This window comes from Centrocercus urophasianus, unplaced genomic scaffold, assembly GCF_019232065.1.
Source record: "Centrocercus urophasianus isolate 14NV4802_14NV808 unplaced genomic scaffold, USGS_Curo_1.0 seq_73, whole genome shotgun sequence".
In the NCBI taxonomy this organism is placed as follows: domain Eukaryota; kingdom Metazoa; phylum Chordata; class Aves; order Galliformes; family Phasianidae; genus Centrocercus; species Centrocercus urophasianus.
Window position 1 is genome coordinate 6,822,663 of NW_024885344.1, and position 24,150 is coordinate 6,846,812.

A 24,150-nucleotide genomic window follows, 5' to 3' on the forward strand; every position below is an offset into this window, starting at 1 on the left:
AAAGAAATTCAGGAACCAATCATCAGTAGCACGAGGCAAAACTTAACAAAAAACATGAGCAAGGAGACCAGGAAAATAGCATTTCTTTTTACATCCTGCTTACAGTTCACATCTATGCCTCTAGATTTGCTAATAGGACAGATCACAGAACACTTCCACCTCCCTTTTATATTAAGATCCAAGAAGAATACACACATCTTCACACAATGCATTTGGTTGCCATTTAACACACTTTGATTGAAATGAGATTTGCACTTTGAAAATAAGAGAACAGCATGAGGATATTCCACCTCAAATTTCTGCAGAAAACATCCCCTTAGAAATGCAATGAGTAAAGGGCACAGAGACTGGACCTAGAAAAGCATTTTCTGTTTTGTTTTCTGTATTTACACTGAAGCAAATGAGCAGAAGTCTGAAGAAATTAAACGCTTTAGAGTGCTAAAATCAAAACATAAGCAATACAAGTTTTTAATTTCAGTATTTTAAAGTACAGAAAGTGGAAACTATGAATATCAAATACAAATTTAAACAAAGCCACTTATCCTCCCCTAGAAGAATCAATGTGAACTACTCATAGAAACTTACAAATTTAACGCAAAATCGAAACAAAATAAATACTGTACATACACTTTCCCTGCCTGCAGGCAAAAGAGGATGGGAAATACTGTTATGAATTGAAAAAATGCTCTTAAAGCTGCAGCATCACCCTTTCCCAGCCAAATACTTAACACAGTAGTGCGTTTGTGTAAAAAGGAAGACACACATACACCGACCCCTACTGAGCAGACAAGCTAATATTTTCAGAGACAGCAGAAGGAAAGACAGAAATTAGACTATCAGAGTACAAAAAGGAGAGGAAGAGACAAACGGGCCAGCAAAACATTACTACAAAACTAGTAAATATAGCCAAGAACTAGCCCCCTCGCTCCCCTCCCCCCCTTTTTTTCCCCTCAAATTTCATGTTTTTTAAAAAAAGATTCACCAAAGCATTGGCAGCAATAGACATTTCCCAGCAGAAGTGACGATACATATCAATATAATCTCTTAAAGTGATCCCTTTCATTCCCTTCCCACAGCATGAAACGCATATGGCTTAGTTTATATTAAAAGTACAAAAAGTCTTTTATCCAAAGGGAAATGCATCCTACGAGGAAGGTGCATTTCCTTATCAGTGCTACTTGTATTTCCCATCCGCTGCGTGATTCATCACTCTCGTGCTCCCACAGAGTGTTACTAGGGTGGTTTTTGTTTGGGGTTGTTTTTTGGAAACATGGATGTTGCAGCTTTTATTTTCATTTAATCACAAATAGTAAGGCCCTGGGTTCCATTTATATTTCATCTGTGAAACAGAGTAGCTCTGGGCTCACTCAATCCCATAGGTACGAACAGCTTTTAATGGTCTGGAAGTATTACGAGAATGAAATTCTGAAAAGATGCTAGATTTGGGGGTTGTGAGGGGGTGTGGAAGGAGAACTGGGCATGTGAAGCCCAAATAGGGCAGCAGTTGTAGGGTTGTAGTACTAGGGCATTCCAGCTTCAGCTCTGCTTAGTCTCCACAGCTGCCAGAAAGCAATCAGCAAGATTTGTGCCAGCTGCGACTTTGAAGCCCTGCAAAATTTTCAACACTTTCAACTTTATGGCTTTGAGCATGAAGGTAGCTTATGGCATATAGTAAAGCCCAGGTAAAGCTGAAGCTTCTAAACGGCCATGACGACTCTGTACTCTTACATCACCACTAAAGGTAACACAAGCACTTCAACTACCGAATAATAATACCCAGCCCCCTCAAAATCCCCCACGTGATCAGAAAGCAACAGTATTAACTCTCAACATCTAACCCTTTCAAAATTGTATTTAAGAATGGATTCATGAAGAGCATTATAGGTTGCATAGGTAATCTACCTCAGAGGTCATTAAAGGCTACCTTGTAGCCAGGGTTTATTAACACGTCTAGCAGGAGGAGAAAAGGGAAAGTTGCTGGAAGGGTCATTGATAACAGTTTCTGGGTGGTCTTTCCATTTTCATGTTTTGGTTTTGGTTTTCTTTTTGTGGTTTTGTTTTCTCCTAGTTGTAGGAACGTGAGAACTTGAGAGAATGGGAAAACCCCTGCAATATTTCTTTTCCTATTGTTCTGTCTGCCTATAAAAAGAAAATTAAGTTTTATGTCAAATCCAAATCCTTTTTTCACTTTTAAATAAGGTTCTCCTTCAGAACAAGTTATCACGCCAGGCTTAATTCTCTGAATGGTTCAGTCAGTGCTACCCACTCCCCATATCTTCTCCATCTCGAGTGAGATAGCAAGGAAAAAAAACAAACAAACAACAGGGCTTTTTCTCTCCGCTACTACAACACAAAGTTCAGTCCATCTATGAAAAGATTGGTGCAGTAGTGTTTTCACCTACAACACCACAAAAATATCCCTACAAACACATACACAAAACAAGTGAGGTCACCACATCCTCTTCATAAGCTACCAGGAGATTTTGTTTTGTTTTAAACATGGCTCATCGTGGCAATTAATTTTAAAATACTTCTTCTGAGGTGGAATATCAGAGTTAATTTCTGCTGGAAGCACGGATATCTGAAGAAAATGGGAATGAACCTCTGCCTGTTGACAGCCTGTGAAGAGACTATTACATCAACTCACAACAGCAACAACAGCGAAGAGCCACTTTGGGAAGAAAAGAAAAAGGTAGAAAGTAGAATAAAGAAAGAACAAAAAGAAGAAGAAATAATATATATGGGTCCAGCCATATCTGTGTTCTAATAGTAGGATGCAAGATAAATAATGTGGGCGGTCAGAAAACAGACTCTGTATAAACCAGTCACGTATACAAGAATGTGTATTCCATATTTCAAAATTCCTTACTCCAGATTCTATTCTGGCACACTTGTATTTCCAATTAGTGCTCTCAGAAATCTGCTTTCATGGAGAGATGGCTCATTCTTCTTTCTGTTCTGAATCTGCTTGCTGCCCTAAACTGGAATTTTCTATTCTTAAAAACTATACAGCTAGCTAGAAGGAAGCAGTATGGTTCAATACACTAAAGTTAAAACAGATTTCAAAGCTTGGCAGCCATTAATCCATTTGCTCAAGCACAAGGAATACTTACATGGGTATACAATTTTAACTAATATTGACAACATATTTTTATTTCTTTCACTTACTACTTTGGTAAGAACATATTAGAGGATAGTTAAAATACTCTCTTTTGACTATTTCAATCTGGAAAACATAGCACCTGAGAACAGCAAGTAATTATTGTCACTTTCAGCACCGTAGAGTACCTCTTGGCATAGCTTCTGCTTTTTTAGCAATCTTCTGTTACCTCCATTCCCTACAGTTTACTAAACAAGGTTGATAGCTTGCATTAAATAAAAAAATAATTATTTATTTAAACAAACAAACAAACAAAAAACCTGGGACAGCCTGAATGCAGCCAGTGGTTTTCTCTTTCTGGAGGTGGGTGTGAGAGAGAGACCTATTTTTAGTGGAACTGTAAGTAGCAAACAAACAAACAAAAAAAGCTTTTGAAAAATTCATTCATACACACACTCACACATGTATACACACACAGCTCCAAAGTCAAATCAATACAATGTAAAAGCAGGGCTGCAAAACACGCTTAAGTTGTCACTTTCAAATTTTCAAGGAAGTCAGGCCATGAAAGCTACCTGATTTATTTGTAATTGCATTATGTTTTGATGTTTCTCAAGTCAGAAACAGGAGAACATAGTGCTGAATAGCTTTGACCCTGCACCAATCAAAAACACCTGACATCAGAACCATTTCCATAACTTTGCAAAGATACTAATTATCTAGTCTAGAGGAAAAATAACCCTGCACAAATACTCTGAAAAGTCCAAGTCAGCCTGCTTTTAAATTACAATATAAGAAAAACTATTTCAGTATAGAATATGGAGGAAGGAAAAACTGGTTATGGAAAGTTACATCAACAAATTGGATAGCTATGCTTGAGTATTTTACGCTTAGAAATCACTCAAAAACACACAAACAAAATAAAACAGAAAAATCCACAATACTGTTGTCACTAACATTTGGCTGGACCCTGCAAAATGCCCTTTTTCCAGAATCAAGTATTCCCCTTTAAGCCTTCATCCCAATACCCCGAAAGTTAAATATTTAATTTTATATTACAGAAAAAATACAAATTCTAAATCAAAATTATTTACAGTAATTCAGAATCAGCATTTACCATCAGCTCTGTATGTAGCCTGACAGAAATGGCTGTTCTGATACCAGTAAGCTACTTAACCCATGTACGTGCACCAGTTAAGACTTCCAATTGGTTGTCCAGCTTTAAAGGTAACACAGATTCTTCTACCTTCCTGATTCTTCACTAAGCTGCTTAAAAGACAATAGTTAATGCTTCTTTCATGCTACATTAAGCACTACGTCCAGTCTTAAGACTGCAATGTGTCTTATGAGTTATTTCTGAGTAACTGTGAAGAAACATGTATCTTAACTGAGCTCCCACTTCCTCCAAGAAGATACATGATGTTTTCCTCCCTTGTACCAGATTCTAAATCACCTATGCAAACAAAACTTTCAGGGAGCTTTTGCAGAAGAAAATCATCACAGACAGATCCAAACAATACATCAGGAGGAAAAAGATGCACTCTGACTTGGAGGAAAGGGGTGCAGCTTAAAACAAGTTAGCTACTGGACTGACATAAGAAGAATCTTGTGTCTTAGAGAGTCTATTCTACTCCATCAAATAAATAAATCTGTATAAAAAAAGAGAGATCAAAAAATAATCAAGCTGGCAGAAAATATGCACCTTGCAAGTCAACAGAAGCCCAGACAATAGCTTATCAAGAGCAGAAAAAAAAATAAGATTCCATAAGCCTTAATTTAAAAATAATTAATAATGCATCTCATTCCTACTTAAGACTATAACCTGAATAACAAATTTAAGAGTCCAGAATAATTACCATTAATGTGGCTCTCCACTGCACCAAACATACATAATCAATACAATTAAAAGCTTTCACATTCTTAAATCTAAATTAATAACTCCCACCAAAAAAAAAAAAAAAAGTCTTCCAAATAAATAGCTTTTAAAATGAATTTTAAAGTCGTCACAATCTATCAGAAATAAATTATTGATAAACCACCTTCATCATCTTCCCCTCATGGATTAGGTCAGAAACTACCAGCAACAAATGATATTCAAGCCCTGAATGAGAGACTAATTCTCACAGTCCGTGTCTCTCCGAAGATTTCCCCATTCCCAAATGGTTATTGCTGAGCAGGTGTGGCACAGTGAAAATGCAGCATTGGGTTGTGGATTGGTTTTTTTTTGTTGTTGTTTTTGTTCATCAGGCAGTGTTTTATATGGTACATGCAAGTCTGCTTCAAGCAGAGGAAAAACAGCAGCTCCAGGCTCTGTCGACCTCAATACTGGTCTGTATAGGAAAGACAGCAGTAGTAGAAGTAGCAGCTACATTAAACAAAGAAGCGTGCGTGGCCATTGCGGTTCAGCTTCAAGATCTTCCCAAGGCGCTGTTTAGCGGTTGCCATTCCTTTCTTTGGACGTTTGCCTGAAAAATGATATCAGACACTTCAATTGGGAATTTCAGAACAATTTTCTTTTTAAAAACTTAAGTCGTCATAGAAAAAAAAATGAAATCCAGCTTCCAAGCTGAAAGCAGGCAGAATTTTCACATGGAAACACTTTTCACTAAGTGCTCTTCATCCATCTGCTTCAGAGCAATCAAACGGGGCATCAGAATTCTAACAACAGCAGCAGTTGTTTTCCCTTAACCTGGCTAGCATTATCATAAATAAAGTGATATCACTATTTCCAAGTACTTGTAGCCTATCGCAGGGCAATGAGTGTGACAGGGGAAAACTTATGCTGAGCTCCCTGAATTCTGCTCATATAAATTATACCCTTGAGTAAATAAAGCAAAATAAACTAGCAAGCAGTATGGTGATCAGAATTTTTAATTATTTCTTTTTCAGTTGGCATGGTTTTCCAACCTTTCCTTAGATAAACAAACCTGACTCAGGCCACTGTTTCAGAGTACAGTTGTGGTTCTGTTTGTTCTGCTCCCTGTAATGAACACGCAACAGATACAACTGCAGAGATGGAATGGTAACAATCACAGAATGGCTTGTTGGAGGGGACCTTAAAGCCCTTCTATTACATCCCATGTTGTAGACATGGTTGTCACCCATAGATCAAGCTCCCAGGGCCTTGGATGCATCCAGCAATAGAGCATTCACAGCTTCTTCAGGCTGCCTGTGCCATTGCCTCACCAACCCTTGAGTGAAAGCGTTCCCACTAATATCTCACCTAAATCTCCCCTCTTTTACTTTAAAACCATGCTCTTTTGTCCTGTCACTATCAGACCACGTAAAAAGTTGGCCTCCCTCCTGATTACGAGCTCCAGTTAAAGCCAAGCAGCCAGTCCGATCTGCCTTACTTCCTCCTCCACACTCTTTGCTATTTACAGGCTCCTCTACTTTAGGCGTTTATTGTTAACCTTTTCCCTGCCTTCTTTCCCTGGCAAAAGGGCAACAGAGATGAGCAGTACCTTTTGTCGCCTGGTTGCTGATAGGGGGTGGATTTGATGCTGGCCTCTTCGTTGGATGAAGTGGAACAGACAAAGATGTTTCACCATACGGCCTGTCAGGGCTGAGGCTGCCATCGCTCAGCCGGCATTCTCCTTGAATTAGGCTGGAGTCTCGCATACACTTGCCATGCTGAAAACTCAAGCCACTGCTGTGGACTATACTCCTGTTTTCCTGAACCTTATGATTAGCCTCTGATGCACCCTCTTTCTTGATATATTTTTGTGTTTTATTCGTATCCTGGTGTGGAAACGAGGAGGAGAAAGAGAAGAAGTTAATAGCCCCTGGATTCAAATTCACTACAGTTTTTCTAATTACACTACTACATCTTTGAAAAAAGAGGATGCAACTGCACCAGTCTTCATCCACTTCATCTCTTCCATGAGTACAAGTTCCTCTCAAAAATCAGGTATACAATAATCAGAGTAACTTCTTTCATGTGCACTTGAAGGCAATGTTATACACACATTGTGAAGAATACGATGTAGTTAGACTTTATTATGAAAAACCTACAAAGCATGCATTATTAATGTTAATTAATTAATGCATTATTATAATAATTATTATAATATAATAAATTAATGCATTATTAAAGTTACTAAACAGCACATATCTTGTAATTTGAATTGTTCCTAATATTTTTAGCATATGCTGAAAGTGTTGGAAATATCTTATATTTCTATATATTAGAAAAATATTAGAAATATTCAGCACAGAAAGAGACAAACCTATCAAAAAGTCATGAAAAACTTTAGAGAGTAAGAAAATCAGTTTTTCATTTATGTATTCCTTCCTGGATTCCACCTAGACCTGGAACGGTATTCCTACCATTGGTTACTGAAAGGTTTTTTTATCAGTTTCACTGTATAAATTTTGGGGATTTTTTTTTTAATAATAAATTTGTTCTGAAGCTCTAATTGCAAGCAGCAAGCAAGCAATACCATGCTTCCCCAGACAGACTCAATTCATGCTTTTTTGTAAAATATATTTTCTTTTTCAAGATATTGTACTAAGCATCTTAATAGTAGTCATCATGACAGCAGGGAGTTAGAAAGGAGATCAAACAAACAAAACAATGGGGAAAAAAAAGCATGACAGAAATACAGTCCTAGGTTACCAGCACCCGAACTGCTATCAGATTTTCAGTATGTAAGCACCTACCCATTTAGGTGCTTACAACTTCATGTGTTTGTTTGTTTGTTTTTAAATAAAAATGCGTTCAAAAGTTTTAGAAGATTCTTTTACCTGAGGGGTAATTCTTGAAGCTTCATTTAGGTGTCTAGTCCACGCTGAAGCCCCCAAGTGTCTTTCCTCTTCCTTCACAGACCTACCTAAAGAGAAGTTCAACAAGCTTAAACTTTGAAATCAGTAATTAGGAATATAAAATTTATTATACATTTGAGCAGCATCAAAAATGAGTTCAGAAAAAAAAAGAAAAACACAATGGAAAATTTTCCCTAGATGTTAAATGGAAGTTGTCAGATTGGTTTGGTTCCACATACTAAATCAGGAAAGCAATCTTGCAGTATGAAAAGGATTAATTAGACTCATATATCTCCATAAGAAGATCAGATAAACACAACTGCACACGTTTGAAAATACCGATGCTGAGGATATCTTACTTTCTCTGTTACACCAGTTTTCAGTTTTCCACCATGACTTTGCCTGTACTTAGCTCACACAAAGACCAATGCTGTCTTTTTTTTCTTTCTAAGCACTGATTTACTGCTTGGGTAGAATATACGGAACAAGATCTAAGCTGCCAGGCCTACAGTAGGAGTTCCCACATCAAAAACATTTACAATACAGTTAACTTCTTCAGTGCAAAGTCTGATAATATATTGGGTCAGCTGGAACTTTTTTCCCATAAAAATCTATGTGGAACTACATTTTAGGTTAGTGGCTGAAATGATGTTGGTAGCACACCAAAGTTTTGGCTATACTGGGCAGTGCTTGGACACAGTCACAGTTCTCTATTTTTACCACTTTGCCTTCACACAGTGAGAAGACTACTGGGGAGACAGAACCTGAAGAGCTGACTTGAACTGGTCAAAGGGATATTCCCTATCACACCACATCCTGCTTGGCCATGAAAGCCGGGGCAGAGGAGGGGAGCAGGGAGGAAGGCTGTATTCAAATGCACCTGTGGCTCAGAGACTGGATGGGCAACAGTCTGTGTAGGGGAGGTGGTGAAGTCTTTGTACCACTTGTCCCTTTTCATCTTTCTTTCACTTATTAAACTATCCTCATGTCACCCTATGAGTCCCCCCCCTTATGCTCTCTCTTCTCGTTCTCTCCTCCATCCCCCAGGGCAGGCAGAGCAGGGGAAGGGAACAAGCAGCTGTGTGGATGCTTAACTTCAAGCCTGAGTCAATCCATCATGTTAAGTAACTAGGGGTTCACATTTTTAATAAAGGCACAATGATTGTAGTGTGATGTGTGCCTGTGTGGTTTGCTGGGTTGGGGCATTTTTGCATGTGTTTTTCTTTCTGTTATTTGGGGTTTTTTGGTTTTTTGTTTGTTTATTTTGGTTTTATTTATTTAGATGGTTGGCTGGTAGGTTTTTAAGGACCTACAGCTAAAGTTATCGAAACATAGCCCATGATACCAGGCTTTTCTGTTTTGTGCTCAAACAAACTCAAGGTACTGGTAGTTCTTTGAATTAGTACCCTATTTGCTATTTGAGGTTGTTTTTTGTTTGTTTGTTTGTTTTTTTTCCAAATATTAAAAGCCTCTTTAATTTTATTCTCATGCAAATAGTTTTTACACACATAATGACTTTTCCTCTCTGTTTCAAAAACTCATTTTGATTCCTCTGAGGAAATCAGTGTTAAGCGCTCGGTTGTCTGTCACTCCCAAAATGCATTTAACAAATGCCTGTTTTCCACAGATGTTAAAATGCCTCTGACAAAAACACAAAGGAAAAAAACCAAAAACCACCAAATTTCTGAATTCTCCTCTTCAGGATTAAAATCTCCTTTAATGAACTGCTTTCACAGCAGAATTTCAGGAGTAAACCTGAATGTGCTTTCCAGCGTGACATGAAAGAAGTCAAGCAAATTCCTATGGATGTCTGTGTAACACACATGCCATGAAAGCTGTAACTATGTAGGTCCTGTCACTCTTTTTTGAAGGAGTATACACTCTCAATCTAACCATAACTTTGTCATTCTTATTAGAATGTCACAAAACTTATATGTGACAACACTTAGGAGATGTGCTTTGATGACTTCTGAAGCTAAGTTTGTCCTTGCTTTACAAAGCAACTTTCAGTTTTTACAGCAGAAGAAAACTAAAAAAAAATCCTGTCTTTTAAAAAGTTGTTCCAATTTACTTAAAAGCTTGAGTACAGATCTTAAGTCTTTAAGTACTTATTCTAAGCAGCTCCTCCAACACAGCAGAGAGCAGCGGTGTCATTAATTCAGATACTTACCACATTCTATTGTTTTGTGGCTCTGAGAAGGCTGTCTGTCTTTATGCCTACTTCTAGGATAGCTTCTTTGTTCCTGAAGAGAGGTTCTTTTATCTGTGCAGTCTGTGCTTTGAGTATGATCTGGTAAACATGTGGTATAGTGCAATCCTGCCATAGAAAGCATGCCCTGAATAGCTTCTTCTTCTGTACTTGTCGAGGTAGGACATTCCCTAGAAAAATATGTAAATATGAAACAGTTCAAAACAGAACAGTAAATCTCTCTGAATGAACTATTTTTACGTTCATGTAAAGCAGAAACATAAATATTAGTGTGAAAAAGCCTAATACTAATTTATAAACAAATGCCAACAATGTGCTTACTTTTTACTGGGAGTTTCATTTCTGGATGGCTTCTGGGTAGTTTGACAAAGGTCTCTCATGACCTTAGATTCCTCCTTGAAATTTGATGTTACTTCCTGTTTCTCTTCATCACCTGAGCTTTCCGACTCCTCTGTGGAGGAATCCTTCTGCTGAAACAAAAACAAACAGTATACAGAACTGTCATCATGCCATCTAAAATAGAGATGCTACTTTATTAAAAGAAAAAAAAAACAACCCAATCTAAAGCTAAGTATAACATTTTTATATACATGTGTGTACGTGATACATGTATGCACTATATATATAGTATCCAGAATGCAGTTAACTTGAATGAACAACTGAGATATTATCTATCCAAGTACTGCAGCAAGCATCTTCAAATCCAGTTTTTTACAGAGAACTCTACACACATTAAAGCATGCACAAATCACTGCATTCATTTTTAAAGACTAATGACTATTTTTTCTTCAGTATTCAAAGTAGAGGAAAAAAATACGGAACAAGAGTTCCAAGGAACAGCTCAGAATTACTCCTACTATTTATGATGAGACACGTGCTGCCACAAGTAACATTTCTCACTCCCACTCTCACAAATGGAAGATAACTTCCATCAGCAGCATATCTACAAGTGATAGCTCTCAGGTAAACCCAGCACACAGCAAGAGCAGGGACACGGCAGGTGTTGCCTCACTTATAGTGGAAAAGCCTAATTTCTTAAATGAAAGTGCTTGTCAACTCCTGACGAGCTTGTATGAGCAAAACCTTCTCAAAGATGAAGTAACAATATGCATCTTAACATGCCTTTAAGTGAAAAAAGGGCTACCACAGACACATTCAGCTCAGTAATTCAGACTAATTATTTTCAACAAGTATAGACAACAACACATTTTAATTCAAGCCAAAGACTATAGGTGATAACTCAATAATAGGCTTCAGAGTGGAAGATCAGAAAATGGAGGATCACAGTCCTTCAAGACTGCCACCACCAATCACAATAACTGCAAGTCAATGCAGCAGATCACCAAGGGATGCTTTTAAACAACAGCTTCTTTCTCAAAAGCAGCTCTCTAATCTTCAACACTTCTGAAGTGACACAAATGGGTAATGATGTTATAACTACAATTCAACATTAGTAAGAAAGCTACTGTCTTGTTAAGATCTTCTCCACCATACAAAAACATTTGAAAGATTTACAGGAAGTACTGAGATAATTCACTTTGGATACATCATTACAACAAAAAATACAAACATTAAATACTACTAGAAATTAGGAAGCTGAAGAACATAGTCCTGAGGAATCAGTGGCATTAATACAAAACACTTCATTCCATGACAAAGTGATCCAAGGGTAGTTACATGCTTGTATAAAGTATTTAATTTAATTGTAAAGATACCATTAAAGTCTAGGCATTCAAAAGGAGGATCTCCATTTATTTTGAGTAGTCTGAAATGCCTCATTAGGGGTTAGCTACTTAAGGTTATTAAAAATAAATTGGATATTTATAGGATTGTTTTCATTTAACCATGCTTTAAAATGAAACAGCATGGCAGACACTCATAACTCAAATGATTAAATTTAGCTTCATTATAAAAGAAATGGACAAAGTAACTGTTATTTATCCTTTCCCAGCCTTTGCACGATCCAGAGCAGAGTCATCCTTTGCCAATCCCATCTTAATGGCAAATGAGATCATAGCATTTGCCTCAAGATGGCACATCTTGCCACATTCCTCAGTACAAAAATAAATTAAGAATGAGGTAAAAGTGTAGAGTTTGAAATACTGCCTTGAACAAGCATTAAGTATTTTATTTCCCAGATAAATTTGAAATGAACAAAATTATCCTGAATTGTTTTGTTAACTTTTTCTAGCCCTACCTGTGTAGTGCAATCAGGCTCAGATTCTTCTGAATCAGAAATATCAGAGTACACTGAGGATCCTTTCCTGAGTTCTGATTTCACGCTTTCAAAGAACACTGTGAAGAGAAAAATTAAAAAGGAAATATTTATTAAACGGAATATTTAACAATTATGAGGAATGTAAAAAATTAACATTCTGTGTTTCTAACGATCTGTTTTCAACAATAACAAAACATAACTATTCACTGATCTGGTTCACAAGTCAAGTTTCCTCAAAGTTCTGAATCAAACCACTGTTGACCAGCAGACTTGTAAAGTGGCTCACTGGATGAGGGCAGAGGAAAAGAAATCACACACCTTTTACTGCCCAAAGAACACAAACTGCACAGGTGGCAACAGTGACAGTTCAGACAATTCTCACTTTTGTATATATGCTAAAGTGGGTCCCAGAAAGAGTGGAGTAGGCTTGCAGTAGATTTAATTCACTCTCAGACTCTAAGTCTGAGATTCCCTTGGTGTAAAATAAGAGTGGTCACAGAGAAACATTATTCACAGAAGTAAGAAAATACTCAATGACAAAGGCAAAGAAAAAAAAAACACAAAACAAAACATTGTGTTACTTGCAATTTTACATCACAACTCAGATATTCTGAATGCTTTGTGCTACCGAAGAGCTGCCAAACAGAGGTTACAATGACGATCTGTTACAGAAGATTAAAATATTATTGTGATGATTCACAATGTTCTTTCATTGGTTTTCATCACATCAAGACCTGTAAAGGAAGGGGTGAAGAGAAGAATTTTTGCTAGTAGTAAGATAAAGTACAATCAGAGAATGACCTGTCAAAACAGACATCAAAAACACTGGCACGTGACAAAACAATCAATTAAATCAGCCATCTAGTCCACCTGATTTACTCAATTACTGAAGGAACTCAAGTACCAAGTAGCTAAGATGCTCTCAGAAGCATTCACCTCTTAGGACAGTCTGTGTTCCAAATATCAAACTTTAAGAGTTCAGAATCATCTAAGGCTGTATATCTATGTCCAGATTGCTGGCTGAAATTTTGGTTAAGTACAAAGTAATGGAAGACTACAATACACAGATTAGCTGGCAAGTATGTTTTCGAGAAAAGACATGTATCAGAATGAAGGTATGAACAGAATGAAGAACTTTCAAATGTATGTCAAGAAAGTAGTGTGAAAAGAAAGCAACATAAAAATTCTGAAGTGCTTTTTACAAAGTCTCTGATAAGAAACTGAAACAGGTACCATATATTTAGTACTAGCACAGTTCAGAAATCAGCTCTGAAACAAAGACAAGTAGAGATAGAATGTTGTCTTTCTTTTGACAGTTTTATATGAAACATAAAAAGAATGCAATCTTTGTAGCTAAATTAATTATACAAACATTAGAGAGATAGTTGGTAACATATTTCCAGTAGGATTTTGTCTCTACTGTGGACTGTTGCAAGACTCATAAATAGGCATCAAATACATTCAAGGAATAGTAATAAGTTCTGAACTTTGCAAAATAAGAAATTTTTTGAGAGTTAGAAGAAAGCTAAGAATAAGACTGATTATCAGAAAGGGAATAAAATGAAAGCCTGGGACCAAAATATAACTAAACTTAAAACAGCACTACAAAGAACTGTGAGGAATATCCCAATATAGTAAATGAGCAATAAAGTGTAAATGAATTTGGGCCAAAATATTCAACATATGACAATAAAGTACATATTCTGAATGACTGTAGATCAAAAAAGAGGGAAGAGAGGAGGATTTCTGACGATAATTTAAGCCTTTGGCTTAAGGAAAAAAAAAAAAAAGGAAAGAAAAAGATTCCTGGGACAAGTAATAGAACAGACAATACATAAGATAACACTATCATACCGCTCAACTGAATTCTCCTTTAGAATACTCTATCATGTCTTTTTCAAGAAAAGCACTTCTCCAAAGTCGGAAGCAGCAAAAATTTGTGTGTGAATAGTGAGACACAATTAGAAAACATAAGGCTGATAAAGGATCCTCAAGAACTACTCTTATTTCAATCCAAGGAAACTTGAAATTCCTAATATTAAATCAACAAAACTTTTAAGAAGAAATGTAAACCTTCAGCGAAATATACGAGAAGGTGAATGGTTTGACAAGATGGAAAAAATGGGAGGTGCACATAATTAGCTAAATACCAAAACAATGAAGAAGATGTAAGATGTAAGACAAGCAGTGCTAATGTAGAACCTCGTATTTTCTGGTTCATCTGGGGCTGGGTACTACCATATGTGACATAACATCCTATGAGTCTCAGTTTAGGTCTGCACTGTTTGGCTGTGCAAATATACCTACAGGCAGCCAAACCGCTGCCCATTTCTAACTCTTGTTTATTTTGCAAGCCATGAGCAAATCAATGAACTCACAAGTGTCTAGTTGCCTATTTCTGTTTTCTATACTGCCCCACAAATGATTCCCCTAGTTTTGTCAGGTTTCGCACACATTTACAGACATTCAGAGGCACACAGTATATATTGTCAGGAACCCTCATCTTGTCACGTTTGTGATTTGCAATTGAGCTTTAAAAAAGAAAAATTGCTGTAAATATACATGTTGGTATTGCTTACCATTGCTTAGGTGATTTTCAATAGTTTTGTTGTTGTTGTTGTTTGCTTGGGTGGTTTGTTGGGGTTATTTTGGTTCAGTATCGTGGTAATTACTGAATTTTAGAAGAATCAGTCTATCTTCACGTAAAGGTTAAGTACAAGATTGTATGTTTCCAGAGACTGGAAGGAATACTCCAAAAATCACATGAATGAAAGCTAAAAGATTAAGCTAACCTACTGTAAACATCTTAACTCATCTTCCTCCCATCCACCAGAAGCACCTTGCTCACTGCACCAGATCTCTCTTAAGCCTTGGTCACCATTTAGAACCCAAATCTTGGCATGATACGCAATGTTGTATAACTTGACCTATTTAAAGGCATCTCTCTACAGACATTACCTCTTGGCCAAAAGCCCAGTAAGAACAATGGAAGGCAGCAGCCCGTTATAGAAACAGGTAGTTCCTTTATGGAATTCACAGCAGAAGAAAAGTTTCTCCCTCTCTGTAAACCTTCAGATTAGACAAAATAACACAACCAGAGGAAGGTGATTCTTAATAGGGAGGTCTGCAGATTCTTACCATTGAACTACAAACTAGGGAAAGCCTAGAGTGCTCAACCTCTGGAAGAATCTCAACATTCACTTCTAGTTCTAAATGTGTTTCTTAGATTTAGATGCCCACTGCCAAATCATTGAGGTATCAAGTAAGAACAACAATTTTGAAGGAAATGTATCATTTCTGTGTATGATTTGATCTTCAATTCAAGTGTAAAACTTAGCTTTTAAGTGGATAAACACAACATTATGCCTAACCTTTACCCAATAAGCCATTTGCCTTTTTTGTTCATAAGTACATAGGAGGATCTCATTCTTGTGCAGATTTTAAATACTGTCCTCTGTGACCCTTGGAAACACAAGTCAACAGAGACTACAAACCACTTTGTTAGCAAAAATAAATATTTTACCAGGCTGACAATGGACTCAAACATTGTTACAGATGTGCAGGAAACCAAGGGAACTGTAGGTCTATAGAGGTTGTTTTTTTTTCTTTAATTATTCATCTTACAAACATTGACCTTAGTTTGCTAATATATCTCCTCTCAGCCTCTGGTAAGCCCAACAGTGAAAGTATGTGAATTTCACAACTAAACAGAGAGTTAAACAGAGCTGAATTTTCACCATACTCAGGCAGAGCTACTGAAAAAAAAAAGTACAGAAAACAGGCATTTTCTATTGGTAATTCACTAACAGACTTTGTGATCAGCACTGCTGAACACCTAGCAGAAAGACTTGAGGTTTCAGAAAGGTCAACAAAGATAACTCCTATTGATAGATGGTTTAGATACAAAGTACTGAAAAGAGGAGTTACAGTGTTTTAACGACAATATTGAATTCCTCCTCAACCTTGCATATAACTGAAAATGTTGAAAGCATTAAGATTTAATTAATGCTAAGTTCTATTCTTTGCCTGTATGGAATAAACCTATTCATTAGGCAAAGTGTACAAAATTGTAACACCAAATAAGTAGCCACCAAATGGAACAGAAAAGAAGAAAGATAAGATGGGGTTGATACCAGATGCATTTTTATTCTCTCAAGTGAATTATATGATAAATTTTGATTAAATAAATAAATAAATAAATCAGCATTCCTACATTATGGAACTGACCAACGTTAACAAATACCTTTCAAATAATACCTAAAACACCAATTTAACCTCCACTCTGAAAGATGCCATACACAGTATCCAAAATGGCACCAATGTAAAACGATTAGCTTTGCTTTCAACTCTACACTGTTGTTAGCTTCTTCAGTAGAATAAAAATATCCAGTAACACTTGATTAAACCCATCATTGCAATTTTTAATACTAATTTCTTTGATTTGTTAGTCTATCCTCTCTATACTTCAGTAAAACTGCAGTTAGTTTTCACAATATTAGACCCTCCTTAAGACCATCGAAATGTTGAATCGGTAGGACTTAGAGACAAGCTTACTGTTCAGTGGTTTTTGGGCATCTGCATTCCCTTCTCCTTCAAATCCTGAGGTCTGATCTTGTCTCTTAACAGTCACCTTTTTCGACCTTGTCCTGTCGTCTTCGTCTTCACTATCTGCCGTGTAAAGACTGCGATCTGTAAACGGACGTCTTTCATCTCTGTCTCACAAGAAAAATAACATATTATTCTTACAATGCAAAGCAACTGTCTTCCTCAATTACTTAAAGGACATCACTGAGACAATAACAGGAGCATTCTCTCATATTCACCTCTTGGTTCTGAACTGCACATACTCCCATTTTGCACCCTGGGCAATTGTAACTAACAAACAGTGCAAAGCTTTACATCAAAATATCTTTAACTAAAATTACCCTAATACAGTGACCCAACTGAGCCACTGAATGAAATGCCATAGGAAAGGAGTTTGCAAAGCATCTCCTACTCTTTACTACATAACTGTGACTCCACTAGGGGCCAGCAAACACAACAGTCAACATATTTCTTCTGTCTTTTTCACATGAATCTTACTGGTAAAAGGAAACGCAGAGCTACAGAAACAAAAAATAAACACTATTATTATAAAAATAGCATGTTCTGGTTCATAGTGACTAGGAATAAGTGATTCCCAATCAACTAGTTGTACCTAATGATTCTTCCATTTGACAGCACAAGGCGAAGATCATTGTCCTTTGTTCGCCAGTCAGGTACTGTAGAAGACGGTTGAAAGGGCTTGTTAAATCTCCCATTCAGTTTTGAGCTTGCTATGTCCTAAAGAAGTAAAAACACTATTGATCAGTATTAGTTTCTATAAATTAGATTGCTTTTTCTGCACACTATAAAAGCTTCAACTCAACACCAGGATGCTTCTACTTTTCTGATAACCAACTGAAGAAAGCTCAGACAACACATGTTTAGACAGAAGATGCAGTTTGCTGTTTCTTCCTTTTCCTCAAATCATCTGCAGTTTCCTGAAGCATCTGTAATATCTGCAAAATCTCTACAATACTCCTTTTGGATTTCTTTTGGAGAAGCTGGGCTGGGAATTGATAAAGCAACTCCTGGATTAGCTGTCTGTTCTCTAGAATTAGTGTTCCAGAATTTACTCAAGAGTACAGTAAAACTTTCATAACGGAAAGCAGCCTGTCTAAAGAAAAACTTTCTAGGCTGAAAGAAATTCATGTTTGACACAAACTCTTAAAGAATCAAATAACAGGTTTATGTGCTAAATGAGGAATAAAGACAATAGTTTTGTTTTGTTGTTTTTTTTTTTTTAAACGATAGAGAACAGTTTTTTTCCACATGAAATGACAATGACTGATACTCCTGAACATTTTAAATACATAAATGCATAGGTCTATTATTTGTGCTAAAACTGAAGCTCAGCTTCTTTTCTTCAGGAGCTAAAATGTATGTCTCTTGTTTTTGTCTTATAAAGGTCAATAGGTCCTGACACAGTTGTCTGCATTTCTCATTTTCGGAAAACTACTTATTTCCTTTCAGAAGGTTACTTATTTCCACATTCATGCTCTTTCTCCCATTTCTGCTTCTATTTTTTGAAACGAGGCCATCAAATCTGAAAAGATAATATATCAAGAGACTGTATCTTTCTCATACAGTCTGTGATGGTGTTGTAATACAACTGATCAGTTAACAAAACCACACTAGAGACCAAGGCAAACTTAGGCTTACTGGAAGGAAGACACAGTCATAGAGAAAACAGAAACATAAAGGAAAAATGAAGCTCATCAAATTACAGTAACTGAACTGTAGTAAGCAGCTACCTAAAAGCTCACAGAGAAGCAAGTCTGGCCCAGAGCTTCACAGAACCAAAGCTTTGAAACCAAAGCTTTGAAAGCTTTCCACTTTCTACGTGGAGCAGATTCAAAGTAGCACCTAATAGCCACAGCAGCCTTAATTCAAAAACTATACATGCAGTAGGTGATGGATTCAGGGCATTTTTGGAAAAAAAATGTTGAAGGAAGGTCCACAAAAAAGTACCGAGGAAGAGAGAAAGTTCTATGTGGAGAACTATCTACACATAGCTCATACAGCAAACGTTAGTAGGCTGCTTTCTTTATGGACATTAAAACCTTTTCCCTTTGAAAACATGTTAGAAATTACTCTATTCTGGCTTTTTTTTTTCTTTTATGTAACACAATACTTGCCTCCTCCCACGGTGACATCTCCAGCCTTTTCAGTACCTCTCTTGTGTGGAGTTCTAAGATATCCAGATTAGAAGGAGTTTTGGTAGCATGGTCTCGCAGTTTCCTCACCCTTCGTCTCGAGTGGTGAGGAGAAGCTGTTTCATGTGAAGACCGTGAAGCTGAACACACACCAAGAATTCCCTGAGTTTTCACTGGTTTGTTGTTTTCCTCCTTTAATTTAAAAAAAAAAATAAAATAAAGTGCTGCTACCCATTCCTCTAATAAATTGCATGTCATATCAATAAAATTTTAAGAACTTTTAGAGAAGCATGTTTGCTATTATTTGCTGTACAAGGTTTCGTTATATACTTCTACATCCCCATGTGGGGCTTTTAAACTTTCCCATAACAGAACTCAGCACCAACATTTGTTTGTGAAGGCAAGGTAGGGTATATGGCATATCTGTACCATAGCCAACAGATCAGTTTTGTCTTCAGTTTTCAGAACTCCTTCCACACACAAATGTAGTTTCGAGAACTGATATTAAGGAATAAAGGAGCAAAACTCTGCTACGATGGAGGGCAGGAGGAGCAAAAAGACCCTAAAACACTGACTGTACAACAAACAGGGACAAAGCATAAGAAAATGAGATGATGGCTGGCCCACAACTAACAGACAAGGGGCTGGAAGAACAGAATACAGACAGAATTTCAAAGGAACTCATAACACCCGTAATTATTGCTGTAAGCTATATATAAATTTATAATAATAAAATGTGTGGGTTCATTTTAGAAATACAAATTTACAAATAACTTCACCATTAAAATTGTGTGAGTTTTTTTATTTAACAATTACATAAAACATCCTCACCATACTTTATCTGAAATACAAACTTCATGGTATTTCCAACAGTTTTCTCTTAGTCTTCTATTAGAAAACAAACATTAAGATAAATACAAAGGTGAATATAATCAGCAAAGGCCCTGATTAAAAGATTTTTCTATGGAGTTTAGGGTTGCCTCCATTCTTACCTCTACGGAACGAATCACTTTTGAGAGCTCTTTTATGAGATGTCCAGGCCTAATGTTGTCTGGAATTTCAAAGGCATGTTCTGTTACAAGCTGCATGCAAAGGATGAAGATAATTAGTTAAGCAGAGGTAGTATAAAATAAACAAAACTACAGGAAAAAGAAGTTAAAGGAAGAGACCTGATTAATTTAATTATTACAGCAAACTGCCAGGGCAGAAATACACAAATCAAAGCTCCAAGTCCAAGATTTAGAAGGGAGCAGATACCCCCCAGTGGTGCGATGTTCAAGATATACAAGGGCTCAAGGTTAGACATCCCACAGATTGTCCAAGAAACTCCAAAGAAGTGTTAATACAAAGCCATTCTGATATTTGTTTCATTTCCTTCCTCCATAATTAACTTTTTTTTACTTCCCTTTCAGCACAGTCAGTACAGAGACAGACTCAGGAAAATAATTAAAGATTTTCAGAAACAGAATTTCTCTATGAAATAATATATCCTAAATAGCAAATGAGGAATGAGTAGCCAACAAGCAGATTTTAGACATCTGCCTCATATCTCATTTTTTAAATGACCTTCTCAGCTTGTTTAAAACGTGGTAGGTTGGAGAAAGCAATTCAAAACCATTCCCTATAAAAACAACTCAGAAAGCTATAAGAGTTCGCTCCTTTTAATCCTCTGAAATAGTACCAGAGCACAGGCAGATCTACTATACATTTATTATCAATCTGAGCAGGTCCAAAGTTTCTACATTTAGACCTAGGAAAACAAGTTTTGTATTTTGTATCTAGTTTAAATTTGCCCCAAGACACACTTAGTTAGAATGAAGCAGACAAAACGCTGACACACAGAACACAGTGACTGACATGAACTCCAGTATCCCCTCAGTTAACTATTTAAATGCAAAAATGTCCCACAGACACTTTCAGCTATCCACACTTCAAAAATTATTGCTATTCAACAATTATTGCTAGAAGCAAATTGATACTGCAAACATACTTCACTGCATCCGGCTTCCTCCAAGTCATTAAAAACTAGTTGTAAGTACGGCCATGCTATATTCATTTCAGTATCATTATACAGGCAAGATAAAATCTGCTGCTATTATTTACCACTGTTCATTCTCAAGTGCATCACCTTTATACTCTGCTTCATACTTGGGAACACAGCATCTCCAGCATCAGACAAGTTTTCCAGTAACTTAATGATAATTTTAGGACCACTCAGTCCTTTCAACATAAGGACTGTTCCAAAGAGCCTTCCTGTCCATGATGGCTACAAGAGGAAGTGACTCTGATACAATTTTCCAAAACACTGACTGGAAAGTTTCACCTGGTTTAAAAACACTGACAAGCCTCTCTAAAGCAAACACAGTTTGTACCAGAAGAAACGGATATTTCACAGGTAAAGTGCAAGTACTTTGAGAGAGGAAGCTCCATCTGCAAGCTCATTTGTTTGCTACTATAAAAGGTATCTCTCCACACCCAAGCTTTCTCTACTAAGCTGAGTCAGAATAATTAGGGGAAAAAAAATCCAGCCAAGCAATTTAAATATGTCAATAAACTCAAACTGATATCTAAGCAGGTAAAGTAAATGGTGGAAAAAAACTGTGATACATTGAACTCAAGAAATAATTTCATAGAATTGTACAACCACAGAATGGCCTGGGTTGAAAAGGACCCCAAAGATCATCTAGTTTCAAACCCCCTGCCATGGGCAGGGCCCCAACCACCAGATCAGGCTGCCCAGAGCCACTTATAAACGCTGGGAAAAAAGAAATAGGTGATCAAGAATATATATATATTCAAATAGTCTTGGTAGGCACATGAATTCACCAATATTTACAAATTACCATCACAATTAAGCATTCTGATAACATTAAAACACAATTGAGCACCCATCCTTTGAAAAAAAAAAAAAAAAATTAGCTAATTAATTTTATAAAAAGCTATTTAAAAAAAACAGACAAAAAAAAACCCACAACAGAACAGTTACCCCAAATAATCTTACTGGTACATGGATCAAACATCTCAAAAATAGAATCTGAGGCCTGTTGCTTATGTAAGTTGGAAGGAAGCCAGAGCTACAATCCAAGAGATCAGATGACTGGATAAGTCATCATCTTTATTGTGCATATTAACCAGCTTGCAGACTGACGCTCTGCACCAGAGAAACCAGAAGATAAATATATCAATAAAAACCTTGCACAAATTGAATCCAAATCAAGACATAAAAAGTAAAAATATTTTAGCATCCCTCAATCTCTATTCTCAGCATTTTGTAACTCTAGGCAGCTTTAAAACATTGCAGAAACAAAGATAATGTCACTTCGGTGAAGATGAGTCCAGTGCTGTGCCAAAGCAAATAAGCCTTCCTAGAGAGCAGTAGCAAAGTCAGTGTTGACAACACACTAACGATTTTACAGGCCAGCAAATCTTCATCAGAGACAGTACTCTAATTAAGTTAATATCCTCCTCAATTGAAACCGATTTTTCAGCAGTATAGATATACCTGAAATGTACTCTCCAAAGCACTCACATTAATGGAAAACCCTAAATATCACAGCATTCTGTACCTCCATTGCCTCAGATAAGGATGAATTGACTGTATAAACAAAAGGCTCAATGACCTCTCCAGAATTCTTATCCCATGCTGAGATGAAGCAAGATTCTGTTCCTACCAGCTATCATGCAAGAACTTACTCACTGGGCTAAGACATCATTAGTGTCACACAACATAAAATTTTCATGACTCTTCCCCAGGTCAGCAGCACATACTCTCCATAGTCTTTCATTACTCATTAACAGAAAAATAATCTTAAGTATGTCAAGGACACAGATCTTCAATTATTTTTAAATAAAGTCAGAATTCACTGAAACAGTAAATAAGACTACTGGTACTTACCTCTTTTTTCATCCATAGTTTTAAAGCAGTAAGTAAAGCTTTCACTCCTTGCACTAAATAGCTTGGAGGCTGAAAACCATCTTCTCTCAGTTCTAAGAAGGACACAGACATCAACAAAAACATAGTAAGTAAAAACAGTAGAATGATACCTATCCTTCAACCAATAAAGTTGCCATTTTGCAAGTCCAAAAAAAAAAAAAACTCAATTAAAAAAAAAAAAAAAAGTTCTGCTTCCAAACCACAGTTCTCCAATGGAGTTCCTACTTCTTAAAGGGTGTGAGAAGAATAGCAAGGCCTTTAAGCTGAGCTGCAGCGTGAGTCCAACTGCCCACTTGCTGTGACTTGATAAAAATTTGAGAATACAATGCAGCACTACATTTTTAGCACTGGATTTTGAAAAACTTTTTTTTTATTCTTTTACTGCAGCTAAAAATATGCACTGTGTTATATAAGACTAATCAAAGCTAATCAGCATTGTACTGATGGACAAATCGCTTCTTCTTAAGTCCCTAGAACTGCAGAGAAAAATGTACGCAAACGCCATATAGCTCACAGCATCAGAATATACTCCTTGCCCATGAAAAGACAAAACCAGTTGCATGACTTGTTGTCATCCTTTCATAAAAAGAACCAGGAAGATATGGCGTGCCAATTTTGCTTACTGACCTGAACTTCACAAAGCACTGCTAAAAATCATGTGCTCAATGTATTACAAACTGGTATTAGTAATCACATTTCACAACAGAACTGGTACCATTCCTTATTTAAAAGCAAAGGATTCTGCCTGGTAAACATTTTGCAAATGTGAAAGTTGATGCCAAAGCCCAACTTAACCATCACTTTAGCAATGACAGACTAAATCCTGAATTTTCACAATAAGCCACAGATTAAAAATAACATGGAAATAAGCTTCATATTCCTCACTTAAGATATGAGCCATGTATCACAAGAGGCTCCTAGTCTACCCACTCAAGCAAGGAGTAAAATGATAAAAGAGGGGAAGAGATGAAACGCATAGCTTCAGCTCTAGGTTACTCAGGAACATACATCCCACTGATTTTCCAGCAGAAATACAACTCCCACATTTTCTGACACATCTGTAAATTTTAATTACACAAACACGAGACCTACTACCAAAGAAAGCTTTCAAGAAGAAAACAATTTTTTTGCAAGTTAAAAAAAAAAATCTTTATTTGGTAAAATTTCTAAAAGCTTTCTAAATTTCAT

General features: G+C 36.6%; 1 protein-coding gene across 2 annotated transcripts in view; it reads right to left on the minus strand.

Moving 5' to 3' along the window:
* Window positions 1–211: 211 nt before the first annotated feature.
* The window catches only part of KDM7A (lysine demethylase 7A), a 61,005-nt gene continuing 37,066 nt past the window's right edge, over window positions 212–24,150 (minus strand). The window contains exons 10-20 of one of the 2 annotated variants that reach the window (XM_042837759.1): window positions 22,924–23,015; window positions 20,021–20,110; window positions 19,011–19,220; window positions 17,489–17,613; window positions 16,846–17,003; window positions 12,271–12,368; window positions 10,395–10,540; window positions 10,035–10,243; window positions 7,847–7,932; window positions 6,565–6,841; window positions 212–5,565 (exon numbers count right to left, since the gene is read on the minus strand). In XM_042837759.1, the coding sequence (XP_042693693.1) occupies window positions 5,471–5,565; window positions 6,565–6,841; window positions 7,847–7,932; window positions 10,035–10,243; window positions 10,395–10,540; window positions 12,271–12,368; window positions 16,846–17,003; window positions 17,489–17,613; window positions 19,011–19,220; window positions 20,021–20,110; window positions 22,924–23,015 (1,586 nt within the window). In that variant the 3' untranslated portion in view covers window positions 212–5,470. Of the gene's footprint in view, window positions 5,566–6,564; window positions 6,842–7,846; window positions 7,933–10,034; window positions 10,244–10,394; window positions 10,544–12,270; window positions 12,369–16,845; window positions 17,004–17,488; window positions 17,614–19,010; window positions 19,221–20,020; window positions 20,111–22,923; window positions 23,016–24,150 lie in introns of both variants that reach the window. The other variant, XM_042837758.1, reaches the window with a different exon arrangement.